This window comes from Harpia harpyja, chromosome Z, assembly GCF_026419915.1.
Source record: "Harpia harpyja isolate bHarHar1 chromosome Z, bHarHar1 primary haplotype, whole genome shotgun sequence".
Classification (NCBI taxonomy): Eukaryota; Metazoa; Chordata; class Aves; order Accipitriformes; family Accipitridae; genus Harpia; species Harpia harpyja.
Window position 1 is genome coordinate 116137256 of NC_068969.1, and position 22129 is coordinate 116159384.

At 41.4% G+C, this 22129-nt stretch overlaps 1 protein-coding gene across 8 annotated transcripts in view; it reads left to right on the forward strand.

The window, feature by feature from the left end:
- Nucleotides 1-22129, forward strand: part of WDR7 (WD repeat domain 7) — a 150310-nt gene that overhangs the window by 123606 nt on the left and 4575 nt on the right. For all 8 annotated transcript variants that reach the window (XM_052778149.1, XM_052778148.1, XM_052778146.1 and 5 more), the window contains one exon: nt 21056-21160. In XM_052778149.1, the coding sequence (XP_052634109.1) occupies nt 21056-21160 (105 nt within the window). The remainder of the gene's footprint in view (nt 1-21055; nt 21161-22129) is intronic.

Here is a 22129-nt window from a genome sequence, read left to right on the forward strand (position 1 = left end):
AGAGCAAAGAGCAAACTGCTGGCCTAAATATGCACACTCAGTGTGGTTACTTTATTTTTACACTATAGGTGAAATAGGGTGCTAATGACAGGAATTTTATCATCTGCTTGAAGAAAAAAGGGAGGCATTTTAACTGAAATAATAGAAAACAAAAACAATTTTGTATAGGGTTTTTTCCTTCCAGCACATGTTTATTTTGTTTCAAGAAAGGTGGTTGTACATACTGACAGAGAAATTACATCTAATGATTAACAGAATGATGGATGTCAAGAATCACCTTTTTTAACAAATAATAAATCAACATTTATATGTGATGGGTTTTTTCCGGTAAAATTTACTATATTACTATCACTTATTTAACAAGGTGTCAATTATTAATACTACCAATAAAATGTTGCCTCAAAGCCAGCATTTCAGTATTTTGCTTTTGGTTTGCATTATTGCTGTTCAGATATGCATATTAACCTGTGAATTCTACCTAATATTCTAAAATATAGATTATGAATTATAACATTTAAAAATTTTATAATGTTCTACATTTAATCTTACTTTCAAGGAAGTATCTTATTCGTTTCAGGGGTTTTGGTTTTTAGTTTATTTTTAAAACATTAAATCGGAATGGAAATTACAGCCCCTTTGTATTCCAAATACGTATCTTTTTTTAAATAATTTTTCCATAATTTAATATAGAGATTAGGTTCTCTCTCTCCCTCTTTCTCTTTTCTGTTAAATTATTTATTAAATATTTTCCAAGTGTTACTTGGTATTCCCAGTGCCCAGCGTGAGACACAAGCGAAGTTGGAATTCATTTGGTTTTTCGGTGCTTTCCTGCAGCAGCAGCGGTGTATTGTGGGGAGCGGAGCCGGGCAGTGTCCTTCCCATGGCGGTATTGATTTGCCCTTCAGCTGTTTGCAGCGCAGAGAGAACCCAGGGCCTTGTTGTTGATTATCTACACAATGTCTCGGTGAACAGTATTGACCCATTGCCGCTCACTGCCTATGGCTCTTGATTTTTCACACCGTCTCCATGACACTCATAATAAAACATACTATCTTATTGCTACGTGGCTCTGGAAGCCAACCGATCTACCCGTAGAGCAACGGCCGCCTTTCTGGAGAGCGTTTCGTTATATGGGGAGCAAGGTGTTGGAGCCATTTTAGGGTTGTCTTTGTACCCCATTGCAGCGGGGACCTGTGCCCTGTGCTTAGCTCCGTCCTGCACGGTGGCAGCGGACTTGCAGAAGAGGAGGCTCATTCGGCTGTGCTTTGTTACTGCAAATCGCAGAGAAAGGTTATGTGAGGCTGTATCAGCACGGCTTTTGAAATGTTTGAATAATCAAAAGAATTTGTGAGGGTCTTAAGAAAAAAAAAAAGAAAAAAACACAACAAAAAAACCTGTTATGAAAAGGGAGACAACATAAAATGTCAAGATCACTTTTAAAATTTTAGATGCTTTGATAATAAGTTCCAAAATAATTATGACAAATAGAAATATCAAACAGTTTAGCTGGGTTTTTTTTTTCAAATCTGTTAAATTATATTTTACTATAAAATAGCCATATCTTGGAGGAGATGATGGGGAGGACTCCTTTGCAATAGTTTTGTCTTTTACACTAATATTATTTTACACTGTACTTTAGATTATTACTGTGAACTGTCGCTGTGGGGGGATTTCTTTGCTTTTTCATAAATAGGACTGTTCCACAATAAGCAATTTTCTAGTATTAAACTGCACCAGGAACTTTGTTCTGAAGCTTAAATTAGAATTATTTAAAATACTAGCTAAGCTTTGGCACGTTTTTAGAAATAAATTCATAGAATATTTGCTATTGAATCCTTTTAGCATCTTCCATTGCTGGAGAAGTAATGGGTTTGTGACCAGAATATTCTTAAATCCTTCAAAAACACCGTATGCAGAGACAGACAATGGGAGGTAAAGGCTCTGTAGGAGGATTTCCCAGTCCGGCGGTGTGTCGAGCAGCCCTCTGGGAGATGCTGAGCCCCCTCCACACCTAGGGAGGACCGAAGTTCCCTGTAAGAGCAGATTTTTTTTTTTTTTTGATAGTGCCTGGTGCCACATCCATCAGAGTGACATTGGCGGTCTCCAGAGTGGCATTTAGCAGTTCAGTGTGTATTCATCACGGGTGATGTCTCTCTCAGGAAAGCGAAATTGTAAATGGAGGGAGCTGATGACTGGCGGCTCCCGGGCGGAGGGAAGGAGAGAAGTGAGAAGGGATCTTTGCGATCATCAGGTCTGACCTCCTGCATGGGGCAGGGCGCTTAAATCCAGCATCACTGGCCAATGGGTATCTTCAGAAGATCATCTCATCTTAATCTTAAATCTTCCAGTAATGGAAAAATCTGCCAGAATCATCATGATTTGTTTCAATAGTTAATTATTTTCATTATTAAAGCTATATTTTGTTTCTAGTTTGACTTTGCTTTAGCTTCAACTTCTGACCCGTAGGTCCTGTTTTACGTTTAACTGTTAATTTGTGTAAGAAATTGTTAATCTGTTTTCTACACGTGAGTGCTGTAGACTGTGGTCAAAGTCCTGCCGTACTCGATAAACCAAAGAGATGAGGCTCCTCTGGGCTGGAGGGATGCTGGCAGGCCCAGCCAGCCCAGGATGCTCTCAAGGATAGTGCCGCTCTGTTTTTTCCTCCCCAAACCCTCTCGGTGTTCTCCTCAAGCTCTATCAGCAGCAGCTTTTGCATGGCTTTTAGGTTAAGACAGGCCCTTTGGGGACCCTGGGAGAAATGCACCAATTCAGCAGTTTTTCTGTTTACAGCTGCATTCCAAACCACATCGATTAACCAATATTTAATCCATCTAACAGCCAACCTGTTCATTATGTATCATTTTCATTTCTCCCAGGAATGTATAAGACTGCACCAAACACCTTTCAGAAGTCTTGCCACATGAGGGCTTTGACTTTTATCATCAAAACCATACATTTCACTAAGCTTGCTTGTTACAACCTCTTTTCTATAAAACTACATTGTTGACAATGTTTATATTACATTTATATAAATGTTTCATTAGTATCAATTTCATATGAAACATACCTTTCTTGGGGGCAATTTGCATCAGGTAGGTAAGCCTATAATTATTCAGGTCTTTCTCTCTGCTCTTTAAGGTGCAACTAATACCGTGAGCTCTCTTCCTTTCCCTGGAACATCCTGGTTTTTCTAACGATTGGTGGGAGTCCATGTTAATGAGCTGTGAGCTCTTTGGCTGCTTCATTCAAAGCTCCTACATTTGGCTACAATTCTCAGTGCATGTCTTGTGAAGTTTTTTAGTTGGAAAAGCAAATGACTTTGTTGCAATTTATTCTTTTGTCTGAAGAGAAAATCAGCAGTTTTAAGCAAGTTTCTGAAAATATCTGGCAATGGGTATAAATAAGTCTTTAATCTTGCATGTCACTCCTGGGTTTGCCAGGAAAGAGACGTTAATTATCGTTTTAGCCTTCCAGTGTCTTCATGTGTCTCTTAGAGGTTGAGACTGAGATCTTGATATGGGCTAAACGATGTAACAGGGATTCAGTGTTAGGAAAGGGACCACAGATTTGGTGTTTTGACAGTAACTTGCCAAATTGAAATGCAACTATATTCTGAACGGATTGTTGGTTTTACATCAGTTTTCATGGCCTGATAAGCCTGAGGAGTTAATGCCCAAGAGGTAGTTTGGGTTTTTGGTTTGTTTTTTTTTTTTTCCTACTGAGGCCAAATGACTGTTTTTGAGCTGAGCTGCAGTTCTGTGCAGGCAGGCAGGGTAGCTGCCTCTCTTGCAACTGAGGCGGGCAAAAACTTCACACCGCCGAGGAGCTCAAGAGCCTCCCTGAGCAGAAGATGGGCTGTTGCTGCAGCTGGGACCCACGGATGCTCCACCGGGGTGTGAGCTCACGGAGGGCCTTCTCTTGCCCCAGCTCATGGCGCAGCTTACCATCGGCAAGAGTGTCCTGCACGCAGCTGGGTCTCTGCACGGCCAGCTCTTCTGGTTGAATTTCCCTGGGGAACAACTGGGACTCACTCGTCCATAAGGCAGCGTGAGGGCTGGCTTGTCCCTTTGGGCATGTTGTGGTGACCTGGAAGTTTATGACTGATTTTTCGGTGATAATGCAGAAAGGTATTCCCAGATCCCACAGAATTTGTTGAAGCTTTATGAAGGCTTTCCAGCTGTCTAATCAAAATGCCAGACCGTTTTTGTGTTACTTGCTCAGTCTGGCCAACAGTAAACTTCCACAGTTGTCTCGAGTGCTGAGAAAGCTGGTCAAGGTGGTGGGGTGGGGTTGGGTTGGTTGTGTGTGTTTTCAAGGTAGCGGTGACTTTGTGCTTATGCGTGGTTTGTCTGGTAGAATTTCTGTTTCCGTGCTCTACCTAAACACTGTTCCAGCCCAGAAAATTAGAGATGTACATTCTCCTTGAAATTCCCACTCTGCTTGTTCATGTGACTTCTGACAAATTTCCTCAAATTTCTATTTCTACAGAAACTGATGGATAGCTAAAAGGGAAAATGTATGGCTGAATCACCTCTTCATTCTTCCCAGGGAGGTTGTATTCAGGCTGCAGATTACTCATGCTATGCTCAAAAATGAAAACCTGGTACAAAATGTTTACAACCTTATTCTCTTAATTCTATTTTGAAAAGAAATTACCATAAGAAAAGGGCTGAATAAGAATAACAACTTCAACAGAAAGGCTGCTGTGCGATTAGCCTAATGCATGTATGTTTTTATGCTTTTTTTTCTTTTATCTGTGTGATCTCATCCCGCTTTTATTCTGGATAACAGAAAGCTGCCTACATTTAAATAGACAAATACTTGCTGGCAATTTTTCTCTTGTTCCTGTTCATTGTTATGCACAGGTTGTCCTTTTTAGGCTGACCTTTTACTGGTACAGCTTTAGAACCAAGCGTGGTTCTCCTTTCTTGGAAGATGAGGGGGTGTGTATAAAAATCACCGAAACAGGTTTGCAGTGGTTCTGTGTCCGCTGACTTGCTCAGCACCAGAGGGATGTTTGATGGCATGAAGGTGCTACCCACTTCAACTGAGCGATTCCAGCGGCGTTCTGAGCAGTCGAAGCTTTTAAGTGTATGCAGAGCTGCCTTTAACTGAGTCATAGTTATCAGGTATTGCAAAGGTTAAGCTTTATCAGCTGCACAAAAAAAGGTTGAGGTTTCATCAAAAACTTCCATCCTCACAACCTGTCGACCACAATTTGATGATGATTATTGATTATTTCACAGCCTTTCACTCACTCTGGCACTGCGGCCAGCCTTGATATACAGGTAGGGCTGCAGTCCAGCTAAAATAAGACTCCATCTTGATAATGGACTGAGATGAGATACTGTTATTTGATAAAGATAATTGATGTTTCACAGTGAATTGGAAAACAGTTCTGAGTGCAGCAGATCTGTGGCTGCTCCATCTGCAAATGTGGCCTTTGTTTACAAAACATAGCAGAAGACATGCCATTAAACCTCTCAGCCACAATGCTCTGCATGAAACATGCTGGTTTAGGATGGCTGGCAATTTTTAACCAAAAATAAAACACTTAAACGGAGAAGCACGATTTGTAATTTTGCAGTCACGATGAAGTTTCTCAAACATGTATGTAGCTTAGCATGCTTCTGCTTGAGACACCCTGGAGATGTTGTTTCTTCTGCTTGGGATGCACTTGGTAATTTATTTCCTAAATTTTATATCCTAAAATCCTTCTTTTTTTCTAGTATTTATACATGGCTTTTGAATTAGGCAAAATTCTACTTGAAAAAGTTGGAATTTGTCAAGGGAAAATAAGGCCTAGCGTATGTCTAGATTTCTTCATTCTCCTGAAGTTTTAGCTCATTAATTTAAAATATAATGCATGCTTCTGGTCTCCCATCTACGCCTTTGTTGACTACACATGTGCAGCCCCTGGTTTTGAATTGATTAAGGTATCACTCGTTGCAAGTTCTGTTCGCCCAAGTTCTTTTAGTCCTATTATAACCTTTGTAACCTCTAATTAAGCAATAGGAGATGGCAGGGAGTGGGGTTATCATGAGCTAATGACACCCCAAGTGTGTTGTGTGGCACAAGGTTCATCTGTGTGCTGCTAATCCTCTGGGGGAGTGATTATCTAATGATAAACGTGCCACATTGCAGCTCATTGATGCTGCCGCAGTGTGCTCCTGCCGCTGCCGGCGTGGCTGAATTACGCTTCCCATTCCAAACGTCATCTTTTCCATTGATTTTACAAACTGACAGTTTTGAGGTTTTCTGAAGTGACTTACATACTGTGCAAAGTCATGACCCAGGAGATGTGCTTCTTTCTTTTTTTTATTTTTAAAGAAATACATTTATTAAGAATATGAGGAAAAAAATGCATAGTCATTTTTGCTAGGCTAGAAGCAGTCTCAGCAGGTTGGAAGCAGTTAAAGGTTCATGTTAAATTCCAAGCAAATTATTAATAATTTGCATAAGATTGTAAATTTATCGTCAACATGCAATTGAAATTCCTGTACTTAGAGGTGCAGTAATACAGAAAAAGAATGATACTCTGCTACTTTTTTTTTTTTCAAATTGAACACTAAATCAGTGTTATCAGACTGTAGAGATATATTTCAGGTAACTAGATTTTAGGATACATGGTTGTTGTTGACTTTGGAATGATGGGAAGGTATTAGTGTCTGAAAGTTGCTTAATAATATTTTGCTCATCGGAGTCTCTAGCACTATTTTATAGCCAAAATATATTTAGTGTCATTATTCATTAATTCTAATCATGATAATCCATAAGAACTAACTCACCTACATTCTTTCTTTGGGGGCTTTTCCCCATTGTGCAGGTAAGCAGCAGGTATTTCATTTAGTTTTTGTAACGTATCTACTACAGAGGGATGTGTGAGCTCCTGCACGAAGCTTTCAAGAATCTGTTTCTCTCATTGACTGTACATGGAGCCCAGAAACTTGGGGTCAATGTGATTATCTCTTACTTAAAGTAGTCAGGTAAATTCTTGCTGGGTAACAGACTCTGGTCCAAAATCCTCCAATTAATCCATATATACAAGCTATTTGCTAATATTTCTTGTCCTTTAGAACTGTAAGTGTTTGGGTATATAATGGGAGACTGGCCCTTACAGAGTCACTAATCAAAGGCTTTAGTTGAAGCACGAGAACTAAAGCTGTCTGCTGCTGTTACATCTTCTGGGCCCCTTACCAGTGTAAGAGGTGGAGCCTCTTTCAGAAAATACATCTTCCATTCTTCCCACCGAGGGGGCTCAAACTGACCTAGTCCGTGAATTTTATGGGAAAATATCAGTGTACCTCCAGTGCTGTTCTCATTTTTTAGGGGATTTTTGGCTGTTGACTTAGCCTGGGTATTTTGCATGCCTGTCCATATGTTCCTTTTGGCTGGTGGCTCCAGGCTTGGAAGCGTGGAGCATTCCCTCTGAAAACAGAAACTCCTCACCAGCATCGAGCTATGGGTGATACAGGGTAGTATATACAGCAGTATATTTTGATGGGTAACTTACGAAAACTTTGTCTCCTGTAAAGAAACCTGCTGAAGCCAATGTCATTGCTGTTACTGCTACGGTTACGTGTACACCAAGGGGTTCCTGGGGTCTGGACACCAGCTGGGACTTACAGTCGGGTCTGCGTTCCCTGCGAATAGAGAATGGCTTGGTAAAGTGCAAGCAGAGTAAAAGCTCACGGTATAGTCAAGAAAGCCGTAAAATATTCTATTTTCATTGATTAAATCTTGGTTTTCATCATAGATATTTAGAACTGCATTTCATAGAGATACTTGTAGCTGATATTGAAGTGAGCCATGCCCAGTGTAAACCTACTGTACACCTCTAGCACTGGATGCGTAAGGGGCTCGTCACGGAAACAAATGGTTTGTTTAGCTGAGTAGTAATCTCATTCTTTAGATGTTTTCCTCTGTAATCACTCCCTTACCCTGGCGCTTGCTCCTGCCCGGCCGGGTGTCCGTGGGGAGAGTGGCCGGTGGAGGGTGCGTAGCTGGGGGAGCCTCCGGCCCCCTTTAAGGGATCGCTGCAGTGAGCATCCCTTTGCTTCACCGCCGCAGAGTGCCTCCCTGGGAGGAATCTGCAGATGGTGCAGATACAAGCTTTGGTACGTAAAAACTCTGTCATTTTCAATGGAAGATTAAAGAGAAGCCTGAGTTTTGGTTTGGTTTATTTCAAAGCAAAAGATGCTTTTAAACATTGGTTAGAATCAATACTGTTTGGTCCAGGGTACTTTATTTGGCTCACTGCAGAATTAACATCAGAGCTTTGGCAGTCAAAGCAGTAATCGAATTGTGCATAGTATTATTTTATTTCAGTACCTAGATGCCTTTGCAAATTTTTATTCTTATGTAAGGCAGAAAATTATTTCGTATTATGTTTAGAATGAGCAGTTGCTGATGCGAGATGGCTTGTTTTAGTTAAGTTTGATTACTGAATAAAAGACAGTGTTCTCAAATATGGTATTTTAAACGTAGAAAAAGATAGCTAGCTATCCTACAATCTGAACCTGTAAGTGCGTTTACTGACACTGTCGCAATGACAAGTTCAGATGAGGCAGGAAAACTTGTTAGTAGAAGCACACATCCTCAAATTGCAGATAAAAGATAATTAGTGAGTATAACCTTTTCATTTCATAGGCCAAAATCCTTTTCTGACTGGGGGCAGGAAGGGAAGAGAAGCCGTTAGGCTGCAGCGCGAATGCCATCGTGCTGTCCTCTAGGCACGTAGCACATGTGGAAGCACATTTAGTGCAGTGTACTTCTGCTCTAAAAATACTCTGTTGTGCCCTGTCTGTGGTACAAACAGCCATGGTAATGTGGAAGGGGGGCTGGGGATGCTTTCTGTTTGGTTTTGTTTAGAATCTGACTCACATAAGTAATAGCAAAGTTCACAAGGAAAAATCCATAGTAACATAATACAAGGCAGTAATAAGTGCGTCGCTAGCAAGAGGGACAGGAATTTAAGGGGACATGCTTTGGCTGCACTGGGACTTACATTTTCATGTCCTCATTGATACAGATGCAAGCCTCGCTCGTTAGTTCTTACATTGTACTGCCAGTGCAGGATAGCCTCACAGCAGAAGGAAGGCATCATGCTATCCTGTGTGAGACAGACCCGTTTTCCCGATAGGCTGCAGTAGCTTTACCCCGATTTTTCTAAACACACCCAATAATACAGTTGAGGGATTTTATTCATTTTCATTGTAACGAGAAATGGTCTTATCCTATCAACAGCAAATCCCAGCTACATTAGGGAGGGATGCAATAACAAAATAGCCACTTTTTTCAAGTTTCTCAAATGTCTTTTAAAAACACTGTTTAATTATGCCCAGTTGGTTAGCTGGTGGTAATTTAGCAGTATATTTTGTGAGAGTAAACTGTGCTGATGTGCTTCTACATGGGAGGCTGGTGGGGATTTAGCCAAGGTGTGAATTTACAGCACACTAACTCCTCCGCATTAACTCTCCACTTGGATATTGTTGATCTGCACCAAATCTGCCTCTGTGCATTGCAGATAAATCTACTTTGCACATATAAATATATGCATTAAGCTACAAGTAACAAATGCAAACTGAGACTCCTCACGTACAGCCTAGCAAGCGCACTATAAATTCATACCATAACTCCACTCCAACTTTCCAGCCTCAGAAGGCTAAGTAACGAAGCCTCGGGAATCACTAAATTTGCTTTTTAGGTCATGCTGATCAGCAGTGCTAGTTTGCTAAAAGACAGGTTTTTTCTCTGTCTGTACTTTTTTATAGTTGATTTGGAGACTAGTTTAAAGGAGCTTACTTCTTCTGCCTTTACAGGCATACCACGTTTGCAGGTACGGGAACATCTTGTTGGAAGTGGGAAGGCAGGGATAGATGCCAAGTGAGGACTGTGAGTCCAAGAGCAGAAATCAGGACTGCTCTTGAATAATGAAAGTTAGTAAAAATTAAATAAAAAATTGATTCAGCTATGGCTTTCTACTTAACTCTTATGCCTCAGCTCTTGGCTTCCAAAGTGGAGAGCTGACAGTGTAATCCATTCCAGTAAGGGTTTTTTCCTTTTTGAAGCGCTACAATTCAGTATACAAAAGTCAAATAGACTGGGAAAAGATATTAAACTTACTGACCAGGCTCTGAGGCCACAAGCCCCTTGCTGAGTTACAGATTTCTTACAGCACTGAGTAGCATCCATAGGAGCAGTGACAGAAAAGTAGGTGTACAGATTTTATACTGAGGTCTGTAAAGAAAATTGAGTTTCCATGTATCTAAGATTATATCTAATGTAGCTGTTACTTCCTATTCAGACACTATTTCCTACACAAAAAGTAGCCTCAACTCTTCTTTTTCCCCTTCTATAAAAAGCTTTTTTCTTCAGATGCTGCTAAAGCAGTTTTCTGGAGCTGTCCAGGGAACCATCCAGCTGGGAAGGGGAATAAGGATTTTTTTTTTTTTTTTCCCCAATTAATCTTATAACTTTCATAGGAAAAAATTTCTCAGAAATGCTATTTTTGTTAAAGAGAGAATCCCTAGATTACCCCATGCAGATTTGGCAGTGTTTAGCCAGATAAATTGTTGTCAGTAACCTCTGTATGCAAGAACTATTGTCCTTTTTCCTAAAGGACTATCACTTCCGTTAAAGAAAAGCTGAAACAAGAGTGTATGCAAATACCTTTTAAAAACAAAATTTAAGTCTAATGCTAACTCCCAATTCATACCTTGCAAAATCACATTTAATTTATATTCCGTATTTTAAGTATAAATAGAGCACTAATATGCATTAAATGGTGATGGTCAAATCTGGGTTTCTCCCTTTAGGGTTGCCCATGGCCAACAAGCACATATTTAAACATGACTCTCTGTAGCTGTACAGAACTGTTTAAAATCATGTTGCTAACCCATTTTTTTAACTGACCTATTTCTCCAATCTAGACATGACCTTTGTGAATGCATTATTGCTTTCGGGGGTTTGTTCTCCGTTAGGGAAAAACACAGTCCTGAACTCGGGCTTTGTGCCCAACTGCTTTCTGCTTTGCTTGTCGCATCCGTAAGTGCAAGACCTATAGGTGTCTGAGCACAGGGAAGGGCTGGAATCGAGATGGAGCGGGGTCTCAGTGAGACCTCCTGAATCCAAAGGAGAACTCTGCTGCCGGGGCTGCATTTCTCCCAGAGGCATGGGGACACCTGCTTGTGATTCAGCCCCAGCACTGCTGAAGTGGCTGCAAAATGGCTTTTCAGCTGTGGAGAGAGAGGGACTTAGGAATCTGTGATGAAACGAAAGCTTTTAATCCAGATATCAAAGTACACTTCAGAAGGAATTGAAACAATTAACACCAAGCAAAGAAAATCTGTATCCCTAACATATTTAATAACTCATAACCAGAAAGGTTTGTGAACATATCATCTCTTATACTTTGTCAATTATTGAGTAATTATTGAGCACTAACTTGTTTTAAGGTTTTATAGCTGTACAATGGCATATAATGCTCCAGGTATTATTACTGTTATCATGAATGTATTTTCCTGAAATTTAGAGCAGTTGTGTGAACTAAGTGGCCCTGATACTATTCACAGTGTTTCTAAACACCCAGATGCATTTTGAATGCAAGGCCCAGAGGACTTCACCTCTTCCTCTCTACCCATCCCAACCGTTGTTTAGTGATGTTTTAATTGCAAAATAGTGAGGAATATGGTAATGTCCATGATCTGAATAATATAAAAATATATGCTTTTTTGATGGTAGAAAAGTGAAACTCTTGTTAGGTGGAGGACTTTTTTCACAGTAGACTGGGATGTAATGACAAGGAGGACTAGTCATTACGCACTGCAGTTCTGGTGTTCCTATCTAGCACTGCTTGCGGTGACAAGAAGGTGGCACAGTGTCCTGGTGGAGATCACTGGATGTGTATATTTGCACATGGGGGTCTCAGTGTTCCCAGTTGGGTAAGGTGGGCCTCAAAAGCAGCATAAATTATTTAAAAAAAAAAAAAAAATCCGAAAGCTGCTTTGTTTTTCAAATGCAATAACATTGCATCGCTAAGCGTAAACCATCGTACACAAACTACTTGTAAGAAAGACTTAGTCTTGTAAGAAAATGTTCTCCAAAAATTTTAAAATTGCGGACTGCGATTTCCAAGTTTCCACTTGTTTTGATAATCTTGATGCTGATGCTTGTGACCCTTGGAAGAGGATGCGAGTGGTAACTGTGGAAAGAGCAAGCAGTGTCAGGGAGCTCTGCAGCATGTGACAGTTTGCCCAGGCGCTGCTAAAGACCTGGAAATACAGCTGGTGCTGATTAGAAAATTAGAGCAAGGAGTGGCGAGAATCAGAAGACTAGCTTCAAAAGTGACAGCAGAGTTGCTTTCCCAGAGTCCGCAGGGCAGAAGACACTTCTAGAAGGATAATTAAGTCCCCAAACCCCACCATCCTGGTGGGAAGCACTGATCTCGTTAGCTTTTCCTACTCCGTCGGAGTTGCTGAACGCTTTTCTTTAAAGTCTCGGGTCACTTGGGAATTATGGATTTGTGTGTTTTGCAAGTGCATTGAAGGCTCTGAATTCAAAGGTTAAAAATACTCTGGTGCTCCAACTATGACTGTGACACCGTTGTAACTAGTTTTCTTTAAAACTTGGGTGAGTAAAGCTGGAGCTGAAAGGGAAGAGCTGCATCTTAACAGAACTGTTTGAGGACGAGTGCTTCTCACTGTGCCAAAAATTCCATAGCTGTCACGGTTTCATCTATGCTGACACAGCTTAGAATGAATTTTAGCCAAAGCGTACCTTAGCAAAATGCACTTTGGCTGGAAAGAGTGGGAAACTTACGGGAACGTTGTGCCTGGTTGCAGATCTCATGACAGTTGCTCGAATAGGAAAGGAGAAAAACTGGGATTGCTGTGACCACATCTAGCTCGTCACCGGAGGAGTTTTAGAGATTGGAAATGCTTCGTGCTCCAGCTGCTATGTACTCCGATTATTAGCTATCAAATAGAAGTCAGCATATCTAGGCAGGTGAAAAGCAGATTTTGATTGGTTTAACTCTTATTATTAAGCAGTATTTCCCTAACAGTAAGTAACTACATAGGAAGAGGGGATGCTCCATGTATTCCCATCTACTGTTAACTCACTGTAGGGCAGCATTTCATTCTTAGTCTGGTTAGAATTTTTGATAGCTTTTTCTTTCAGTAGGGACTGATTTTTAATGAAAGATACGAAGTTTTGACAAACAGTGTCTATAAGAGAGCACATTCCCTCTCTCATCACTCTCTGGTGCTGTGAGCCATACAGGGTTATCTAGGTGACAATTTCTTTCTTTACGTAAGTTTCTTATGTTTAAAAAGGACTGTTGTATGAACTCGACTGTTTCAGTACAGGTTGCTGATGAGTTGTATCAAACTTATGTGTTTGCTAGGAAAATAATGTCACCTATCCTATCTGCTCCTGAAATCTGTTTTAATAATACTTACTTTTACTCTCACTTTTTAAAATTGCAAATCACGCCCGAATCATGTAGCCAGAATCCGTCGTTCTTCTCAGTTCTTGTCCATTGGTTGTGTGTTCTCCCTTGGCTGAATAACGGATTTGACTGGGTTTTGCTTGGAGCACTTGCCATGCAGGGACAGTGCTGCTGTGGGTTTTGTACTGGGGTGGGGGTACCGGTAGCCTCCACAGCCTTCCTTCCTTCTGCCAAAGCTATTAAAAAGAATAAGTATTTTTCCCTAAGGCCTTAAGGTAGTCATTAAATGAACTCCCTTTGTTGCCTTTAGAATTGGAGACCCATTAGATTAAAGTTTTTAAAAGTTTCTTGCGCTCCTACCCTTGCCTCCTTCCTCGCGGTGCTCCGCTGCGATGCAACCTCTGATCAGCCATACACCATGCTGCTTGGATTGCTGTCATTTATTTTGGTTTAATTTTGTCTTTCTAACAATTTATACAGCTGTTCCCATTAAGGATGTGATTTGCATTTTGATGGTTGGTTAGATGAAGTCCATGTAATAAGTGGTAAATCTGGTCCATGTTGGGATTTTTTGGAGAGCGTTCAATGTGTCTTCTCCCTGTAAAGTGCTCTCTGGCACTGGGGTATCAGCCCAAACTACCTCACTACCATTGAATATCAGCCTTGAGGGATTTGTGGTGCAAGATCTAAAGCTTTATAGGGCTTCCCAGCAGCAAGCGTGTGCAAATCCAGAGCCCTGGTATTTGTCCAGTATGAACCCTTGTCTAGATTCTTATCTATACTTTGGGTTTGGGTTTTGGGTTTTTTTTTTTTACACAAACTGCTTCGAATTATTATTATACCCCTTTTAACAGTGATTTAAGAATATCTTAATCATACTCAGAATTTATATATTAAATTATTTTCCTAGATGTTAAACCATAAATCTTAGCCTATAAGCTGTTGAAACCTCTTTTAAAGCGGTCAGTGTCAAGAAAATACGGATTTCAGTAACAATACCAAGTTGTCTAACATACTCATGCAGATATTCTGAGGTTACATTACAGTATTATGAACCTTTATTTAAAGTACAGCGGCATTAGTTTCACAGAGGAAAAAATCACTGCTGATATTATGAGGTGGCTGCTTTATATGTTTGGGGCAATTAATTGCCATATGGATCTTGATGGTCCCCGTGAAAATTTTGAACTGACAAGTACCTTCTTAAAGCAAGAGCATACATCAAATGTTTGTGAACATGGGGGTGTTTGAAAGGCAGGCTGAGTTGGTTTTTGGAGATCCAAGTGCACGCTTTTATTACAGCAATGGTTTCGGGAAAGAGAAGGCCAGTTCTCAGCTCTTCTGTGCAGCATCATGAAGTGGTTTGGGGCTGGAGCCGTACAATTTGGGGATGGTTTTAAACCATCCTGTAACACTTGGGTGGCTGCAGCTGTCATCTAATTTTTTCTGGATTAAGTTCAGTCGAGAAAGAAGCTGCCTCATTTTCTGGTTGTCATTTGCCCAGGAAGTAAAAGCAAATTGTAATGAGGGACTCACAGCAGGAGAACCTCCTAACAAATGAGAGGCATATATTGACTGACAGCCGGCCTGCCAGTCCAGTGATAAATGTATTTTTATACACGGCCGTTCAAGGGCACTTTCTGCTCCCATTGAATGCTGCCTGTCAGATCATGCATGGCACATTTGAATACTGAGTAATTGTATTGGCTGATGCAAAACTGTATTACTGTAAGGTTAAAAATTAAGTTATATATTTTATTAAGTTAAAAAATGTAATACATGCACTTTGATTTTATCTTGATATTATTGAGAAGCCACTTAAAGGACAGGAAGAAAATTAATTTAAAGATGCAAATATACTCTTTTTTCTCATACCATCCTGAAATTTTTACTGCAATTGTTAGTATTACTGGAACTAACACGGAAATTAAATTATTAAAGATACTGAAACTGTTTTAAGTTAATAGTATTTTAGATATTTCCACTAAATTGCTTGGAAAGTGGGGAGTTATTTTTTAAAGTGTTCATAAAAACCTCTGAAGGGCCATCTTGAAAGAGCTTACTTTTGGTATGAAAAATGAGATCATATTTTAGATATCTTTTCAGGTGAAGCCGTTTAGTTTTATATAACTTCGTTTTTATAAAAACCAAAGGCCGAGGATGCCCTGCCCCTGCCTGTCGTGGGCTGGGGCCAGCGCGGTGGCTGGGGGGGGTGCCTGGCCTTGGCTAGGGAAGTGCTCATCATGAGGGAAAGACTTCGCTTGGCAGGCTCATCTGGTGAGGACAGCTGTAAATAAGTGTGTTTTCTTCTTTAAACATGAACATTAGTATACTTACTTTATATTATTCAAGACTTTTAAGCATAGGAGTTCTAAGTTTCACATTATTCAGAATCCATCATATTTCTATAGAAACAGAATTAAAACGTAGTAAAAAGTTACATAAATCCTACTTGTGTTGGGGGTGCGTGAGTAGATGATGTCCACTGTGTTTAAATACTGACTTTGACCCTCTGTTGGTAGGGTCTGTGCTGGTTTCCATGCTTGCTGTAGTACGCCCGCGCTTGTCAGCTCCTGGAGACCCAGGGCTGTAGATCCAGAACCCTTTCGACTGCAGGTTAATATTCAAGAGGCACAGCTACAGCAACTACTGCTGGAAGCAGAAGGTCAGGAGCGTAGTGGCAAATGGGGACTTCTTACCATCTGTTGAAAGTCCCTGGTACCCCCTCCATTGCAGGTACCAATCTTAAGTGCATATATTCTGAAATAAGTAAATTTGTCACATGAAAGTATGATGTGAAGACCTGTGTAGCAAAAGAAGACAGATGTGCAGGAGCTCAGGAAGGAGTGCTGCTGCAAACAAAGATAAGATTCACAGTCTCTGAAGAAAAAAGAAAAATGGGTCCTGGGCATAGCACATTGCAGCCTCGCGAAGGTGCTGTTAATCTCCCTGTGACTGAAGTGAGAGCAGCTGAGCAGGCACTTGCAGGGGCTTCTGTTTACCTTTGCAGCAGTCGTCATAAGTATTTATTTTTATATATTCACTTCATAGGTCTGCCATTTTTCTCATTATCTCAAAGGCCGATATTTATTCCTCCCCACGGTTTGGGCTCTGTATATGTTCTGCAGGGTTTTGCACCCTACGTTAGCATTAAAATCCAACTTCTAATTTTTAATTTAAAAAAAAAAAAAAGAAGAAAAGAAAACTTTTGTTTCTGTGATGTGAAATCACTCAGTGCATGCCACTGCCAAGTGGCCTCAGAGAGAGATATACATGTCGGTAAAGCACTACTAGCCTCTTTTTTTCTTGTTGGCTCATTTCTGGTTGTTATTTGTTATGCAATTAAAAAAAAAAAACCTCTAGGAATGACTGATCTGTCAGACCTAGCTTTATTTATTAAGATCTATTCTAAACTTGTATTATTTTTATTTAGTTGGGAGGGGGAAGTAGAGGGAGAGGTACATTTTTCAGTAGCGCCATCAACACCAATGATTTTCAGCTTAACATTTCAGTTGTTAACTGTCTGTTGTTTGCTTTGCCTTTAGCATAATGAGTTTTATGTTTGTGATTTACTTACGTTCTTGTATCATGTTTCATTTATGTCTAAGAACACTCCTAGGCAGTTGCTGTGGCAGATTGCCCCAGCTTGGCTGCTGAAATTGCCCGTGAAGTCATTGCCAGGGATTCCTCACTGATCCATGAAGGACTTCCAGAATTGCCTCCTTCTTAATTTTCAAATAACCATCCCTTGCCCGGAGATTATTTGTATCCCACGCAAAAGTTGGAGCTGGTATTTTCCTACTGATCCAAGCTAAAAGCAAGCGCATCATGTTAAGGGTATGGTTCAGCTGTGGCAAACCTCTACTTTTGTACATCTTTCACACGATGGGTACTGGAAAGGCAGTGCTTCTGGGGATGTGTTAGGCGTGCTGCTTTCTCAGAAAGTGAATTTTTTGTTTGCCTTTAGTTAAGGTACCCCTAGAGATTGGGGAGATAAATATCTAATAATAAAGGTGATAAAATATTAGCGTGTCTCTATAGGAGTACATAAGTTACTTTATCAATTTAAAGTATGCATTTCAGTATATTTATGAAAATAAAATTGCTGCAGTGATACAGTGTTTATTTTTTATGTCACCTTTAACAGAATATTGCAGTTCAATGTAGAGTTTACCAAATATTGGACTTAGAATTAGGTTGTCATAGCTTCAGTATATCATGTGTTACAGGACAACGACAGTGGCAGGTGCAGAAGTCAAATAGTCTCCCAGGAGCATCCTTCCATTAAAAAACAATTGCTTGGGCAGAGGGAAGCTGCAAACAGCTGCACTTTGTCCCACCGTCCCTGCCGTTCAGAATTAAGCCTCTTTCCAAACCAGTATTGTGCAGATTTTTGCATACTTTTCATCATGTGCTAATATAACTGCTTTGGAGCTGAAAAACTGCAAATAGTAACTTGAAAGCAATCCCAAAGAACGTGTGTTTGGCATGCATTCTCCGTTGAAGCATTAGTGCTGTAATCCATTAATGCAGTGTTCAGCACTGCAGCAAAGTGGTGCCAGCCAGGGGAGTCTAAGCACCAAATGTATGGGTGCAAGCAGAATATTTTGAATGAGCAGCAATAATTTGTTTTTGTTACGCTTACTCATTGGCCTCAGAAACACAAGATGAGCATTGCAAAGCACATGTTTAGATAGCGCACCAAAAAATAAATCTTGGCTTGAAAGGATTAGCATCAATTAGAGAAGCACTTCCTTTAAATAACAAAGCAGATTAATTCCCTTAAGGATTGTACTTATTGGAACACATTTTCAGTAGTAAAAAGAGCAACAAGTGTGCAAGGACTATTGATTTTCTACCTTTGTATTACCAAAACATATTTTATTGACAAGTATTACTTGCTTGTTAAGAGCTAAAGAGTTTGATGGGTCTAAACATTGGATCATCTAATTAATTGCCCTTTCAAACTTTTGTCCTAAGCTGTGGTGATTACATTAAAGAGATAGGTTGGGGGTTCTGTTGGAGTTCACTCACCTTTTACATGATAAACATGAAATTAATATATTAATGGTTTCTTAATATATAAGGCTAACTTTTTAAATGCAGTGTACCATTCTGAGTAGGTCTTCATCTTTTAATGTCCCAGTGATGGGTACAGGAGCATTACTTTCATTTTTGCAGCCTCATTTTATGCAATAAATACTACAAAGTCTTTTTTCGCAGTTAAGCCCTGCCAATTTAAAGTTGGCACAGAGCCTCTTAATGCAGAAAAGAGCTGCTATTGTGGATTTTCGAAGAAATTTTTTCCAATACCAATACCAGCCCCGGCACTGGCCGGCACTCTCCCCAGTGCTCGTTGGAGCCCATCCTTGGGCAGGGTCCCTGGGGAGTGGGTGGGAGAAACCAGGCCTTGATGCTGACCGGAGCGGGGGTACCAGCTACGAGAGGGGCTTTCAGGTTTTGTACCGCTGGGTTATAAGGTGGGAGGGTAGGTGAGCTACCTGGGTTTGTCCCTTTTAAGATCTTCAAAGCGTTAGAGAAGACATAGCACAAATGAGTCTGTCTTGTGTAAAGCATCCGCGTGTTTTGCAGCTGTTGAACAGTAACCTCAGGTAATGAGTAAATAAGATCTTAACGGTGACTCTGACCGTGGAATAAGTGAGTAATTTTTCATGCGGTTTCCAACATACATGTTTATATTGTTGGATATTGTAAAAAACGATGATTTAATGCTGGTGAGGCTGCAGCTGTAGGTGTGGTGTGTGAGCAGAAGGACGTGCGACTTGCTGAGCTGACACAAGCGACTGGCAGCACGGCCGGGGTGGAGTGCCGATCTCCTGCCTTGCCTGCAAGGACCCCATCGCTGCCGTAACGCTGTGCAGAAAGGTGTGCCGTAAGGGAACGACGGTAGCGGGGTCTGTAACATTACATGTTGTCAAAGATTGTCCAGAGCTAGGAGTCCATTACTTGGCCTTGGAAAACTTTTTGATGGCAGAAGATGTGCATCACGAATGTGCATCTATGATGTGCTGCCATGAAAAGTATGTGTTTCAAATAATAGTTCTAATCTGAGAAAATACTAGGTACCTTCCAGTTGTACTATTTCTGAAAAAAATCCCTTATGCTTCACCTACAATAAAAGGTGAACTTTTTTTTTTTTTGAACTTTTAATTACATTTATTATGGCAGTCGTTCAAAGGATTTTAATTGCATGCTTCTAGTTGAATCAAGATTGGGCATAAAGGATGCCCTCGCTCGGTGGGCAGGCACAGTGCTGTGAGGGGGCAGCTGTGTCTGCTTTGTCAGGACGTTTCCACTCCCTGTGTTTGGGATATGTTCTGTGTAAGCATACCTAGACCCTTTACATTGCAATGCAAATATTTCTGTTGTTTGTTGGAGTAGAGAGGACTCTCTTAGCGCAACGGTTGTCTGTGCACACAGAGGTGCAGCTGTAAAGGATGAACCGGTCTGGCTGCGGGTGGACGTAATTCTGCAGTCCATCATCTGCCTCTTGGGGAGGTTTTTACAAAAAGGCGATTACGTTCCTGTGCCATTGGAACGGAGTTTGTGGTCTTCTCGTCACTGTTCCTGCGTAGAGTTACGCTATGGCTGTCCTGACGAAGGAGCAGTGGCATGAGTGCAGTAACTTTAACCACCGTGGGGGAAGCGGGTGCTGGAGCAACTGGGGGTGCAGCCATGCCTGCTGCCCACCTCTGCTCCCGGCCTCTCGCGCTGGTGCCAGGGAGCCCACTGAAAAAGTTTAGCACTCTGAACGGGGTGACATTTCTGCAAAGACTGTTTATAAAGGGGCGGGGGGGGGTGGGGGGCAGGTTGTGCTTCTTACCATTCCTTGCCTGCTGCTTAGCCACCCGGAGGCTCCTAGACATCCAATTTACAACCTCCTTTGGGGACCGTAAGTATTACATTTTTTTAAAAAAATTCCCGTTAAAGACGCATTTATGTTCATATACCTGACAAATTACTTTGGTTTAAAAAACGGATTTGGCAGGGAATGTGTTCATATGATGATTTAATTCTGTTTTATTAGCTAAGCAGCTATTAGAACACTTAGAAGAAATTGTCATGGTATTTAATACTGAGCGGCATGTGCTTAAGTCCCACCTGATAAAGACATTTCAGTGGTGTACTTCCATGGTTTGGGTTGTCTGGAGGCATTAAGTGCCCTGAGGAAAGGGCGTTCTCTGTGCTGAGCACAAGTCCCTGCGTGTGACAGCAGGAGTTACATTTCATGCCATTCCTTCAGTTGCACGGGAGCAGCATGTGCCGCCCTCCTGTCCTCCCCGACTGACGGGAACCAACCTCTGCAGAAGAGCTTTGCTTTGCTCCTCAGGGGTATTTGCCGACTGACACAATGACAGTCAGAAAATGAGTGCTAGAATAACAGAAAATGCAGGTGAATATGAAGAGGCATTTCCACATAGTATTTAATTTTTACTGCTGGTAATGGTCTCCCTCAGTTTTCCAAAAAAGTTTTGTAGAAGTTCATGTACATGTGCATTTGTGTTTACTTAAAAGTCTGCTCAGCAACGTCATGATGATGGGTAGTGAATCTTCTACGTTCCTGTTCTCTCTCCCTCTTGCCAGACTATCCATGGCCATAAAGGACCGATCACTGCGGTGGCTTTTGCCCCTGACGGCCGATACCTCGCCACGTACTCCAATTCCGACAGCCACCTCTCCTTCTGGCAGGTAAGGATGCGTTACCATCCGTCTGTCTGCACGCACATGGTTAGTAAACTCACGTTTGGGACTTTCTTTTAACATTGTTCCATAATGGTGTAATACATAAGGAAATGCTGACAACAGGAGAGTCCCAGAAGTTAGAGCAGAAGCTGAAATCTCAGCACAGAGTTTTGTTGCTCACCAGCCAGCCCCATGCTGCCCTCCCATCTTACCCCCCCATCTTAGCCCGAAGCGAGCGTGCTCCTCTGCCTTCAGGCACCCGCGCGGGGAGGGCAGGGTCAGCTGCTGGCCTGAGCTCCGTCCCCCGGTCCCCTGCGCCTTTCTGCTGCACAACTCTTCCTTCACCATCCCTGCAGGCTTGTGAAGACAGCTTTGAGTAGCGGTGTCCCTGTAACGCAGGGGATTTTTCCTGTCATTGTTTCTATTTAAGCACTTCTTGCAGGTATCCCTGGGTGAGGGATGGGGCTGTTTGCATACACATCCGTACATCACTTCTGGGCAATCAAGGCACATTCTCAGATGATAAACTTTCATGTTTGATGTTTAAAGTTTGAGTATGATACTGTTGTAATAGTTCAACTTCGCATACCTAAGATATCCACTGGATAAAATGTAGAGCCATGTAGGAGACCCCTGGCTGGTTCTGCACGGGCCAGGGCAGCGGCTTCTCCCTGGTACCTGTCCCCTTCCTACCAGTAGGAAGTTTTCTTCTCCAATTCCTGCAACCCCATCAATTCCAACAGAGAGTAAGCTTCGGGAACATGCCTCCTCTTTTTTTTTTTTTTTTTTTTTTTGAGCTTGATGCAAAACTCTCAGGGCAAACACTGGTTCCCAGTACCGCGGTGCCCGTGCCCCTGTGCCCAGCTCCGCTCCAAGCCCTTGTGTGGTGGTAGCGTCGGGGACCCCTGTGCTGGGCCGTGCCACACAATGTGGAGCTGTCTTCTGTTTCCCTAATCGTACTGAAAGCAGGAAGGC